Source organism: Bacillus rossius, chromosome 6 (assembly GCF_032445375.1).
Source record: "Bacillus rossius redtenbacheri isolate Brsri chromosome 6, Brsri_v3, whole genome shotgun sequence".
Taxonomy (NCBI): Eukaryota; Metazoa; Arthropoda; class Insecta; order Phasmatodea; family Bacillidae; genus Bacillus; species Bacillus rossius.
This window is the reverse complement of record NC_086334.1, coordinates 2,194,750-2,208,222: the sequence shown is the minus strand read 5'-3', so window position 1 is coordinate 2,208,222 and position 13,473 is coordinate 2,194,750. Positions and strand designations below refer to the sequence as shown.

The following is a 13,473-nucleotide window of genomic DNA, read 5'->3' as shown; positions in this document are numbered from 1 at the left end:
AAGAGAGGAGGAGAACAGAAAGGGGAAAAAATGCGATGGTCGTGAGGACAGTATGGAATAATGGAATAGGCTGGAGGAGGAGTGTGTGGCGGCTGGGAGTGTGGACCAGTTCAGAAGGAGAGTGAGGGGAAAGTAGGGAGAATGCTTGCCACCGGGCACTTTGTACCCAATTGCAGCTATATATTAAATTAAATGCCCAACATGATTATTTTACTGTGCCTACTATTGTAACTGATCTAATCCAGCTAATTCTTCACTTTAGTTATGAACTGGTAAAATTTGGGGGTGTAATTGAGGATAACATTCTAGGCTACCTCTGTTCAATACCATTCCAGTTTGCAGATAAAGTCATGGTGGTATGTGTAATCATATAGGTAATGATAGTCACAAAACATCACTTTTTATTCTTTTCACTGGAGTTCGGTTCGACAGTGGCTTTCTCTGTTGTTTGTCTCTTTCCCTGCACATCGGTCCCAGCACACTGCTCTGCACTCCTGTGCCGCATCGCTGTCCCACGGCTGCCGTTTGCGGAGTCACTCACCCTCTTCACTCCTCTCATTGCTCCGAGGATTCACCAGTCTTGCACTCTTGCCAGTGTTACCACGCACTGGTCTTGTGGGTCATTTGCCCTGTTCGTGTACCCCTCAGCCCTGCCCTGTTTATGTACCCCTCAGCTCTGTCCTGTTCGTGTACCCCTCAGCTCTGTCCTGTTCGTGTACCCCTCAGCTCCGTCCTGTTTATATACCCCTCTATCCCGTCCTGGAATGGTCTCGTAACCCTTTGAAGTGTCGCATCATCAGAATCCCCATTTAACACTCAAAGTTGTGAAGACAAAGGTGCCTTGTTGTGCCACTGCTCGCAGAAGGAGCTCTGGGAACATGCTGGACGCTCCCAAGAGAGAGGTAGCTTGGCGCCTTGCCGATCTGAATACCATTTAGCGGAGTGATTGGGCGCTGTCTCCCCCCTTTAATGGTCGGCGTGCCGGATGACTGTTCTGCCTGTCTCATCACTGGTCGTTTTTCATTCATGTAGTAGTTGTGCATGTTTTCAAAAAAATATGTGATAAGTACCATTTTCTTGGTCAAGAAGGACTCTTTATGTCATGTAGTATTTTTTTTTGTGATTGGTGCTTACAATTATAGGCTGTATGAACTAGGTAATGTACACAGAATTAATGTGCTATAAATATCACAATTACTTCCACGGCCATTACAACCTTCATATTCACTGTAGATCAGGCTTTAGGCTGAGAGAAAGGTGCTTTTCTTTGGATTCTAAATCTAGTCAAATTACTTCTGCTTTTACATTTATTGGAATAAATTTTTTATATTTATATTGGTGATGTTTTCATCTTGGTTACTTTTGCACAGGGTTCACATACACTGATTTTTTTTTAATATTTATAAATAGTGTTTTGTTTTCTGTTACCTAAATTAGTGAATGCCTCAGAGCATTTACACTGTTATGCAGGGTTTCTACATTGGTTTGGGATGGCATTGTGTATACTGGTATGTTCTGAGCTACAAATTAAGTTCTCAAGTATTAGAGAATTGTGAGATTACATAATTTTCTCAAATTTTCAATATTGGAGTTCAAGTGCACAGGGTATAACCTGTGAAAAATCACTGTGTGCAATAGTTATCACCTCTGTATTATTAATTCCAAATATAAGTAAATGCTAGTGCCATAATTTAACATGACTTAAGTAAGTATAACTTATATAGCGAAAGAAATATATCATAACTAAAGTTTGTTTACTTTACCTGTGATTCTGCGACTGATTCCAAAAACGTAGCAAATAAATATCAGTTTAATAAAATTAAGCTCTAACAAAAAAAAAACTGATTATTAGCAGTTTAATTTAAGGTTGCTTGCTGTTTGGAATTTTAACATAATATAAAGCTGTGTTGAACGGGGCTTGAACGCCAGTAGCAGGATTGCCACTCGACCAAAAACTCTGTACCTAAATCTATACCGTAAACACCGTAGGCAGCTGACTGCCTGTGGTTCTCGCTGCATCCCTGGTGTGATGCTGGGTGGACAAGACTCGAACCAGATGCCTCGGTGCTCCGACCGCAGGGATGGCCCGTGTAGAGCATGCTGGCGCCACGGTGCGATGGTTGGCCAGGCACTGGACATAATACCCTCAACCTTTCTAAGAATGTTGGACGACTCATTCTCCCTACAACACGGCGGATGAAAAATTGGTGATGCGGAGCATAGGCTGACAAGAGAGGAGGCATATGCTAGTGCATATTGTCTATTAAAAAAAAAATATTGTTTACGCTCACTCAGTTGGCTATTAAAATTGAAATGGGTGTTAGCACGCAATGGTTATGGAACTACAAATATTTCACACTGGAAAAAGGAAAATAATAACAGTGCTGTGGCAAGGGAGCAAAAAAGAAAATCAAGGTCAAGGACAACAGGAAAATATTAGAGTTATTCATTCCATTTATCATATTTTTACGAAGACAAACCATCCCATTTCAGGGTCATAAAGATGATGGTGAACTTTAACTTGACATTAACAGCAAATAAGGTAATCATTTAGTACAACACAAACACAGTATCATTCTATGCTGCTAATATTGGCAGAAGGGCACAAATGAAATTTGGTATCCTATGCTCTGGCCAAGAAATAGTAGATGTTACAAGCAATGAATCATTGATGAGAATTATTACAGCATCATGTTTGATGAGACATACCTCCCAGATGAGCCCAACCATACAGTATATTCATGATGATTAAATAAGAGATGAAAGACTTAATCAAATCCATTGATGTGCATTTTGGACTGTTATGAAAAGCCTGATTCTGAAAAAGGTCCTTTAAAAGAAGCTGAATTTGACCAGGAGATAGACTCAATGTGTAAGGAGATAGTTTTATCAGGAAAAGCACTGGGCCAGTTACAAGTTGTGCTAAAAGCAGTTGATAATATGTCATTTGAAATAGAAAAATGTGTGGCTACAGGTACAGATGGTTCCAGTGTAATATCACAATCAAAAGGTGCAATTAATCAATTGAAGCTGAAGCAAAACATGTTTTAAGGTCTCCCTGCTTCAACCACAACTAAATCTTTACCGTTCCAAGTCATCACAAGTCCAGACAGTAAGAAATGCTACCGGGACGTTTCAGAATGTTATGTTTTTCACTTCTTCAAGGAAAAATAAAGTTTTAAAGTGATGTGGGTGGCCAACTGCGTGGACTTAATTGAAACACGGCAGGTGGAGCAGCAACCTTCTTTCCTTCAATTTAAAGCAAGATTTGCTGAGATAATTAAAGCATTACAGTCAATTTGGGCAGAATCTATAAGTTGCATCCAAAGCAAGGACCCGGTATGTGCTCTTCTCAACAGTATATTCATTGTAACTGTATTGTGCATGTTGGTATTTTTATTCACTCATGTGACTGTTTACCAAACTATTGCAAAAAAAAATTAACCTGAAGTACTTAAAACTAGTAAAAGTGCACTTACTGGGATATACTTTGCAATTGAGTATTAATGAAGTTAATAGTAGTTTATGGTCAATATCATCATATTTCACTAAATTTTGACAGACATTGTGATCAATGAAACAATATATAGGTGAACATGAAAATCCTCTGATTTAAAAAGTATAGTCAGGTAAGTAGTGCTGGTTGTGTTAGGTTGGCTGGGAGTATGAAAAAAATAGTGCCTGATATCTTAATTCATAACTATAATCTTTTGATTTAATTAAATGAGTTGTGGTTTTAATTATCTTTTCAATCTCATATAATATTGTGTGAAACATCTGTTGTCGGATGATGAGGACTTAGACGACCATTTGAGAATTAACAATATACAATTGCTGCATTAATGGTCAATGTGCACTATGCACAGTACAAAATAAATTTGTAGTATTTGTACCAAACATAATGATAATCCTGTGTGTACTATTTACTTTATTTTTACATCTCTTCCTTGGTGGTGATAATTTACATTCAGGTTTAACCTAGGTTACGGCAGCATAAGAAGATACTGCTATCTAGCAGCATGTTACAGTGAAAGCAATAATTGATTTATCATAAAGATAAATGAACACACTAGAGACTAGACCCATTCAGTTTATTTGAAAACAAGATGTGTTTGCTGTAAAGTGGTCACATTTGAGAATTTTGAAGGTTGGGTACAGTTGTATAAATGTTTTGGAAAGAAATTGAAACCATCCATGGTAGCCAGTAGCATTTGCCTTTGAACCTAAAAAAAAAGGTTCAGTTCTGAAATACATTAAATTCTTTGTTGTACGCCCCCAAAAATGTTAAAAATTTCACTCTGGCAGCTAATTTGCAAGAAAATGAATTATAAATTTTACCTTTGTCATGCAGAAGTCTACTAGTTTAAAAATGTCTAACATAAATGTAAAATAATGACCTGAAATTGGGTGAATACACTTAAGAACTCACCACACATGTAGTTCTCTGCAAAAGGAAAACACAAACAATTGAATTTTTAGATTAGAGACTCATTGACACTGACAAGTTTAAACTCTACGCTGACAAGGCTGCAAGGAGATATTGAAGTAAATTTTTCGATGGGAGGGTACAAACTAAATCTTTGGAAATTGAAATAGTGAGTGAAATTTCTTCAACACCAAGGAATTTGCTTTATAATCTCAAGTTTGTTCAAACTTCTTAAAAAATAAATTTAGGAAATAGAAAAATGGCCATACTTGGAAATGAATAAACAGTATTAATATATATTCAATGATTTTGTAGTTTTGTTCACAAAAAAAAAAATATGGATTAGGTCTTAGTTGAATTTGCGAAGCATGAAATCATTCTGTTGATTTTAATCTATAGAATAGTAAACAGAAAAGTGAATGGGTAAAAAAATATTCCAGGGGGGTGGGCGGGGGAAAACTAACAGATATCTATGAAACTAGTATCAAAAGATTTTTCCTGGTAGTTGGTAGTTGGCTCTGTTAAAACTTTAAAAATATTATCATGGAAGTTGTGATTTTATGTAGTAAAGAACTCACAGAATGAATAATTTATGTGAGTTTCTTAAAGCGAATACTAGCGAAGCAACTTGAAGCAAAATGATGTTTTTGTTACATTCCAGAGTGGCCCGGCAAGGCAACGCAGAATAGCAACAGGTTCATGATACACTTATAAATTTATGATGTTAATATATTATGACTTTGAAGATCATTTATAATCTTTTGACCAGAGTTAATTATTCAATGAAACAGTTTTTATCTTCTAATTTTTTAAATAAAATAATTTTTTCAACATTCTTTTGTTTTATTATATTTTTTCAAAACAAATCACTGATCACAACTTACAGATTCACTGTAGCTTGTTGCTCGATAAAAAAAATTAAATCCTTAATAAAATTATTTAATATAATCCCTGAGATTCTATGTCCTGGGAAGGGGGGGGGGGGGGGACATTGGTCACCCTGGGAAAATGCAGACATCTGTAGTCATTTCCAATAAAAATATCGAAAAACACAAAAGAAAAAGTTAAACTTTGGTCTGGCCCCGACCAGCAGGTGTTAAATTACCCTGCAACACATTTCACGTAATACTTTAGAGAGTTGCCGGCGATGCGACAGCATACTACGACAATCTAGCGACAACTACTTGTACAACAAAGTTGTCTTCCCTTTCAAACAATTTGAAAAAATTGCCCTTTTGAAAAATTGCAATTTTGTGAAATGGTCTACTTCACCTCCAGCTAATGGCTCAACACAGGAATGATACTTAAACACCTCAAAGCAGTGGAAGTAGGAAGCAAGAAGGCTGTAGTATCTGCGAGGTGATGTGCTGGCCAACAAATTATTGAATAAGCAAAGGAGAAAGTGAAACTGCCAGAGAACCACTTAAATAGAATGTTTCTGAGTAGGTGAAGCTAATGCATAACATACAAAAACATTAAAACAATTAATTTATCTTTCTACATGTAATATATGTTACTATGTAAATAAATATAGGGTGTATTGTATTATTTTTTGTTTAGTTCATGAAAATATCAAAATATATTGGGTATTGTATCACGAACATTGTGGTAGAAAACGGGTAATATTTTCCTTCAATGAATGACCAACCTGGAGAGATCTACGTAAGTGGAATGGGTGAAATAGCAAACATTTCAGATATTAAAATGTCAGGTTACTTTACTGTGTCACTAAGTGTAGGGCCTGTATCATACAGTGATAACATTTTGTTATACTAAGCAATGGTGAAACAACATTTTTAAATTTTAACACACTGTATCAATATTGGAATGCAGTAAGGGTTGGTTGCACGTAACCTTGCCAGTTGAAACATGTTCGAAACCAGTTGACGGCAGCGTGCATCATAAATTTGGCTACGAGTTCAGATTGCAACCATAATCCATCTGTCACGATGCGGTCCTTCGACAAGCACTTTCCAAGACCAAAAAAAAAAAATTTGTATAACTGCATACTTGACCTTTCTTGCCCTTGTGCATACGCTAATGCTAGCTGTGATGTTATTTCCAAGTACAATGAGATCCCCCTTCTTTTTTTCGCTGATGTCTGGAGATGCTAGATCCTCTTGGGACTTAAACCTTCAGCATAAACATTTCAGTAGCTATTTAAAAGTCATGTGAATGCATCAGGATTCTTTCTGGTTGTCTCGTTCCTTTGGCCTACATTCTCACAAACACTTTCAGTGTTTTAAGATCAATAGATATTTGTTTGGGTAGAGTGAGTCATTATGATCACCACCATTTTTATAGATTACAAAAATTTTTGATTTGTAATTTTCTTTTTAATTTATATGTTTCAGACAAGTTAATGTGTAATTTTAATACTGTCTTGGAGAAATATTGTATAAACCAAAAAGTGGTAAAGGCAAACCTGAAATTGTCTGGGTTAAAAACACTTTGCTTTGAAATTTTGATCTCCCAAACAGTACCCAAGTAGATAGATACATAATATGCTTTAGTAAAATTATCTAACCTTATAGACAATACCTATGTTGTAAGGTCACGTAGATTTTATTAACATTATTAAATATTGTCAAATATGATCAAATGGTACATTGTAAGTGTATGTTAATGTTTCAGTTGTAAAATGCTAAGTTAGTGTCAACAGTTTCAAAGCATAGTGTAAGGTTATTAAATCCTAGAGGACACTACATTTAGCCTAAATAAGTAATTTGCTCATTGGGGGAAAACTGTTGAACGTAAAAGTTTCCAGAAGTATTTGAGCAGTCTTGTGTTTCATAATTGCTTTATTATAGTTACAGTGTCGCTTAAGATTATCTTAGTTTTTTGTGTGATAAAAATTAAACCAAAAGTCATGGAAAGTAATTTATGACAAGAAAAGAGTTTACATTTTTTTTTACTATACTTCTGATATAAAAAATACGTCAATATGAACATACTGTATAAATAATTGTTCATGTGAAATTATTTTAAAAAAGGTTGACAAACTATAGAAGAGGTCAAATATTAACAAAAAAAGCCTATAAATACCTGCTGCAACAGACCATGGCAGTGGAATACTGTCTGATGTGACTACCGTCAAGCCCAGAAGCAGAGAGTCATCAACTATATCCAGCTAGAACTACTAGAAACCCCAACATGTGAGAACTACGTTGGCTGCGACCACATCGACATGCAGAAGCAGAGGGTTCGCACGACGGTTGTGCTAATACCCACAGAGAGTACAACTGCGACTTCGCTTGCTGTGCTTACCAGCAGGCAGCAGTGGAGAGAGAGTTCTCCACAAGATCTGGCCGGCCGACGTCGATTATCAGACTACGCCGTACACCCAGGAGGGTGTATTAACTTGGAACTACGTACCACCCATACCAAGTGACGTGTTCTTATAGATTTTAGAGTTAGTTTCTTTGATGGTTTATGCATACTTAAATTTGTTTATTTTTCTTAACTGCTAGTTACATTTCACATTTAATGCAAATTGCTCAGTCTCCTAAATAGTTAAATTGTAACCAACAGTTAAATAAATTGTTCTTTTTATATACTCTTGGTAGTCCAGAGCTTTTAAAACTGCGATTGCAATGAGCTATTTCAAGCATTAATTTTTATTTAATCAAATTAATTAGATTAAACTACTAATATTTTTGTTATTGATTTAAAATAAGATAACATATACCTAGCCGTACAATTTTGATTTGACACATTCTGTTTACTTTTTTGCATCGGGAGACAGTAATACTGATGATCGTATACTTGTATGCAAATAAAGTCTGGCATCCTAAGGGTTTATATATAAATATTGATATCTCAAATGGACCATTAGTTAAAAGATTGGTTTAGCAACGAGAAGCCTTCAAAACAATTCAAACAATAATATGAATTGGATTACTAAACTGATAACCAATATTTCTTTAGAGAAAGAAGAAACAAACTAAGCATGTTAAGCGAGTCAGGAATGTAAAATAATAGTGAAGGAATGGAGGTGGTAGTAAATACAAACTATCAAAATGTTATCATTACGGAGTGAATTCCTAGCACTGCAAAATAAAGAAGTTATCAGGTGTAAATTAACAACAATTGAATCAAAAGTATCTGAAGTAAATAAATTAGAACAAACCACCAATGAACTTGGTAAAGAGTTAGAAGAAGAAAAAGAGAAAAGTGGATATGAAGGTTGTGAGTGTATATAATAGGACAAAGGATTTAGAGGGAAAGGTAATCCAAACAGAATATAACTGTACTAACACAGATACTGGTAGCTAACGAGAGTATCTGTGTATAATTCAGAACATTACGAAATGAATTTTAATGTATCACACTTGTACAAGATTCAGTGCAAGAATATCAGGCAAATAGAACCAGGGTGGAAAAGAAAATACTGAAAATTCACTTGAATGGAATATCAGGTTCACATCATAAATGTGGTAACCTACCCACAGTTTCGAACAGGGATATTTCTGGTTCAAACCCAGCATTGAACATTACAATAGTACATAACATACGAGTGAACTCTATTACTGCCCTGCATCATCCATCACATCATTGGTTGGAGAAAGTACCTATATTTTCAGGTAAGAATTTTGAGAATCCTGTAAAATTGTTTAAGATGTTTAAGGAATATTCGAAATGGTTTGCACTACGTGACAAGGAAAAGTTACATCGTTTGTCAATACGTCTGAAGAGCATAGCATACTTCTGGTTGGAAGTTAACCAGAAATAAGCTACAGACTTTAGCACCTTCCATCGTATGTTTTCAAATCAGTTTTGGAGCCCAAGGATACAGAGAAATTTAAGGGCACTTTTATATCCAGAGAGTTTCAACATGTAGTGAGATGTTTGTATGAACACGGTACACGAACCTCAAGCTAGGGGACAATGAATTTATCATTCTGCTATCAAATGCAGTTAGTAGGCTTACTTATTTAGATTTGTCTTGAGTTTTGCGAAAAACTGCTATCGTGTGACAGGTTGGCACGTTTAAATCATGAAAATGAACCTAGAGAAAATGTTGACTGAAAACATGAGAAAAATTTTATACATAAAAATTTGTCTCATTTGGAAGGAGGAAAATTATAAGTCACCGGACAATTTAATAATCGCGAACAAAATGTGCAGTCACATAATTTGAGGTGGGAATATCAACAGCCTACTTTTGGCAATAGTGGAAATAAACGTAGTTATAGAGATATACATAAATAATGAGACAACAATCAGTATTACAATGGTAGATTCAAACTTTGTGTAAGAGAGACAGATCTCGGTACCAGGACAATAACTTCCACATGCAGGGAGCACATAAAACAACAGACGCCTCCAGTGGCGTAGCCAGGATTTGTGTATGGGGGGTGTTAAGAAACATGCCCCCCCCACCCCGTATCAAAGCGGGCGGTCCGGGGGTCCTCCCCCGGGAAAATTTGAATTTTAAGGTGTAAAATAGTGCTATTTTAGCAGTTTTCGGTACTTAAATTTAAATATTGTAATGGAAATTTTTTTATTAATTTTAATATGAGATTTGTTTGAGTGATGAATAAGAAATTAATTAAAGATTTAGTGCTAGGGGGGGGGGGTGTTTGAACCCCCCCCCCTCCCCCCCCCCCCCCGGCTTCGCCCCTGGATGCCTCCCAGCTCTCAAGACAACTTCTGCCCCTTCAAAATAAAAATGGCTTTCGGCAAGAGCAGGAATCCGCAAACGTTTAGAGAATCACCATCGACATTTCCGAGTTGGAATCAACAGCCATTCTCCCCTTACAAAATTAGCAATGTGCACATGTGTATACCAGCAGAAGACCTAGTTGTTTATAATTATCATCTTTTTATGTAATAAAAATTGAACCAAAAGTCGTGGGAAGTATTCCAAGACTAGAAGAAATCAGCATTATTTTAATAGACTTTCAAATAATAAATAAGTCTAGACATTCGAGTGATACAAAAGAACTGTATAAAACGTTCATGTGAAATCATTTTCAAAAAGGACAATATTGTAAAATGTCTTTAAGGTATGGTTAAATGGGTAGGTAAAGGTAACCTATAATATAAACAATAGAACAAAATAAATTTAACTGTCATCTTTCAAAAGGCATGAGACAGCCCTGTGTGAGAATAGATGATTCCTCAGAAATAAAAATGTTCAAAGTTTGCAAGAGTGTAGGTTAAAAAACCTTGTTTTATTCTATTCACCAACAGAAGTGAATTATTTGTGGGTGTAACATATCAAATACCTACTACAAAATGCTAATATAGCAAATGTAAAATAAATATTTACAGTGCATATTTAGTTTCCCAATCATTTATCCTGTCCATTGATACATGCCTTAAAAATCAATTTAAGCTTTCTTTAAACAATTTCATCATAAGAATTATTATCATGTTGGAATTTAAAAAGATTTTTACAGTTAATTTTAATGTGATTTTCAAAAAAAGGCATTGTTTTGGTATTTGAATGATTATTTTCATATCTAATAAGTAAAAGTATGTTAAAAAAATCTTTCAGGACATGAAATTATTCGTGTATTTTTTCCCCCAGTTTTTGACTGCAATGAAATTGTGTAAGTAAACTTTTAGCCTTACCGAAACAACATTAAAATTTTGAGTATGTGTAACTGGACTACGAGTTGGCATAATTTTTTCCCAGTGGGTTTCAATAAGTTTGCCGGCTGTCACCGGGTTTGTCGGCCGACATATTTTGTCTTCACTTGATTGCGTAGTCCGCTGGTACAGGTTTCGTAAGCACGCATGTGTGCAGGTTTGCTCGTGGACTTGCTGTCGAAAAGTGCTATTGCTTGTGCCGGCAGCAAGAAGACATTTATGAGTGTGACGTCATCGCTAAACAAGAATATTCCCTCCTTCCTCCTCTCCTTCTTATTGCCCTCTCCCCAGGGCACATTTAGTGTCCACATTTAGTACTTTCCTACTAGATCTAGTACTTTTATAACTTTTTTAGGGGTCTAGTACATTTACGCTCAGATCTAGTACATTTTTCTTTAATATAATAATATTATTGTAACTCCAATATGTTTTATTATTAAGCGTAATTATTTTTAAAAACTATTAAATGTATGTGTGTGTGTGGTGTGATATTTAAGTTAGAGCATTGCAATGTCGTAATAACTTCCTAAATTGTTAAAAACCATGACAAATTATAATTTAGTATTTTTTTTTCAAATCTAGTACTTTTTTCTCGCCTAAGTTGGTAGGAAATATTTTTTCCTTGTGGACACCCTGCCCCTCCCTGGTGGTCTGTACTGCCTCCCCTCCTTTTCCCCTACTCCGGTCTTCTCTAGCGGCCGGTCGCCCCGGTGGTTGCAACAGCTGCCTGATTTCCTCATTATTTGAGGTTGGAGCGAGGCAACATGCAGGTAGTTCTCGGTGTCCGACGTGTGTGGGCAGCACGAGGTAGGAGGTGTGACGCGGGAGGGTGTATTGGGCCGCAGGGAACATCCACTATGACGACCACTGCCGCATGTGCCACCGCCTGGGCGACCTGCTGTGCTGCGAGACCTGCCCCGCGGTGTTCCACCTGGAGTGCGTGGAGCCGCCCATGGAGGACGTGCCGGAGGAGGACTGGCAGTGCAGCGTCTGCCGCGCCCACAGGGTAGGATCGCCGTTCCCGACATTTCCATATCCCACTAGCACTGTCCTTGTTCTCCACCCGACCTCGTAGCCTGTTGGCCAGAACAGTTGCGCATTGTCTAGAACCTTTCCATCGTGTACCAAATTTGAGAGTATATGTAAGAAAAAAAAACGGCGGTGTTGCAGCTGGGTGGCGCAAAATAAATTTTTGAATATGTATGCCCTTTTCGATCCATGGATAAGATTAAGATACTAGGTGTGTATTTTCAGGTAGATATAGCTTCTACTATGCAACATAACTGGGACGTAGTCACAAATAAATTGCGCACTATTTAAAATAGCATGAGCTGTCGCCGCACGAACATATTGCAAAGGGTATCGCTAGTAAATACTTTTCTACTTGCAAAGATGTGGTATGTGTCACATATTTTTCCTCTAACAAGAGAATATAATGCTTTTGTTCTATCGTACGTCGGTCATCTTCTGTGGAAATCGTAGATATCTTTAAATAAGCCAGGCCACAACTCTACCTACTTACAACCCAGAAGCCAAGCTACTTCTGACAATGGCCGTGAAAGCCTGTGGACATTATTACTACTCTGTGGTCAATATAACTGGTAGAGTCAATTCTACGCGATTGAACAATGTGTTTTCAAAACTCAGTTATGTAAGTCTTTCAATTCTAAGTGTTTTATATCTTAACATTCCTTGGCAAATGCCAAACAGTTATAAACAAAAATGTTGTTCTTTTATAATCACACACAGTTCCATTGAAATATAGCGTGGGCATACAAGGAAAACCCACTAAGTCCAGTTAGATAAAAAAATGAGATATTCATATGACAAAGTCCAGTTTAATGTGTTTCATGACAAGTATATTGTATGACAAGTATATTATTATGTTAGATTAAACATGTTTCAGTACCGTATATATTTTACAATATTTTACAAACCCATATGAATATAAAAATCAAGTTTTCTCATTATTTTATTACATGGACTTAAAGGGTTTTCCTTGTACGCCCACGATAGGTAGATAGATAAAAGAATGGTCGGCACATATTTGAAGCGGGATGAAAGTCATGTGGCTTGGCGTAGTGGTGTGTCGTGGAGACGGGAAGGTGGTGGTGTGAAGGCGGGGGCGGTGCGTCTGTGCAGCAGGTGACGGGCGTGGTGGACTGCGTGCCCGACGTGGAGAAGCAGGGGCTGCTGTGCCGGCAGGAGCACCTGGGCTTCGACCGGCACGGCCGCAAGTACTGGTTCCTCGAGCGCCGCATCTTCGTGTGAGTTGATCCTTGCTGCGTTCACCACGTCACTGTGCGCTCCTTCAAGGACCCTCTGTGCTAGCTTCCTTATTGTGCTGACGACAGTGCTGTCGCTTCAGCTGCGCTCTCTCATCTTGCCCCTTGGTTTGTCAACCGTTTTTACAAATAACGTTATAATATATAACTAATTAATCTATCTTC

General features: G+C 37.0%; 1 protein-coding gene across 5 annotated transcripts in view; it reads left to right on the top strand.

Annotated features, from left to right (window-relative positions):
* The window catches only part of LOC134532487 (nucleosome-remodeling factor subunit NURF301), a 91,515-nt gene that overhangs the window by 4,330 nt on the left and 73,712 nt on the right, over positions 1-13,473 (top strand). For all 5 annotated transcript variants that reach the window (XM_063368912.1, XM_063368914.1, XM_063368913.1 and 2 more), the window contains exons 2-3: positions 11,869-12,029; positions 13,166-13,290. In XM_063368912.1, coding sequence (XP_063224982.1) covers positions 11,869-12,029; positions 13,166-13,290 — 286 coding nt within the window. The remainder of the gene's footprint in view (positions 1-11,868; positions 12,030-13,165; positions 13,291-13,473) is intronic.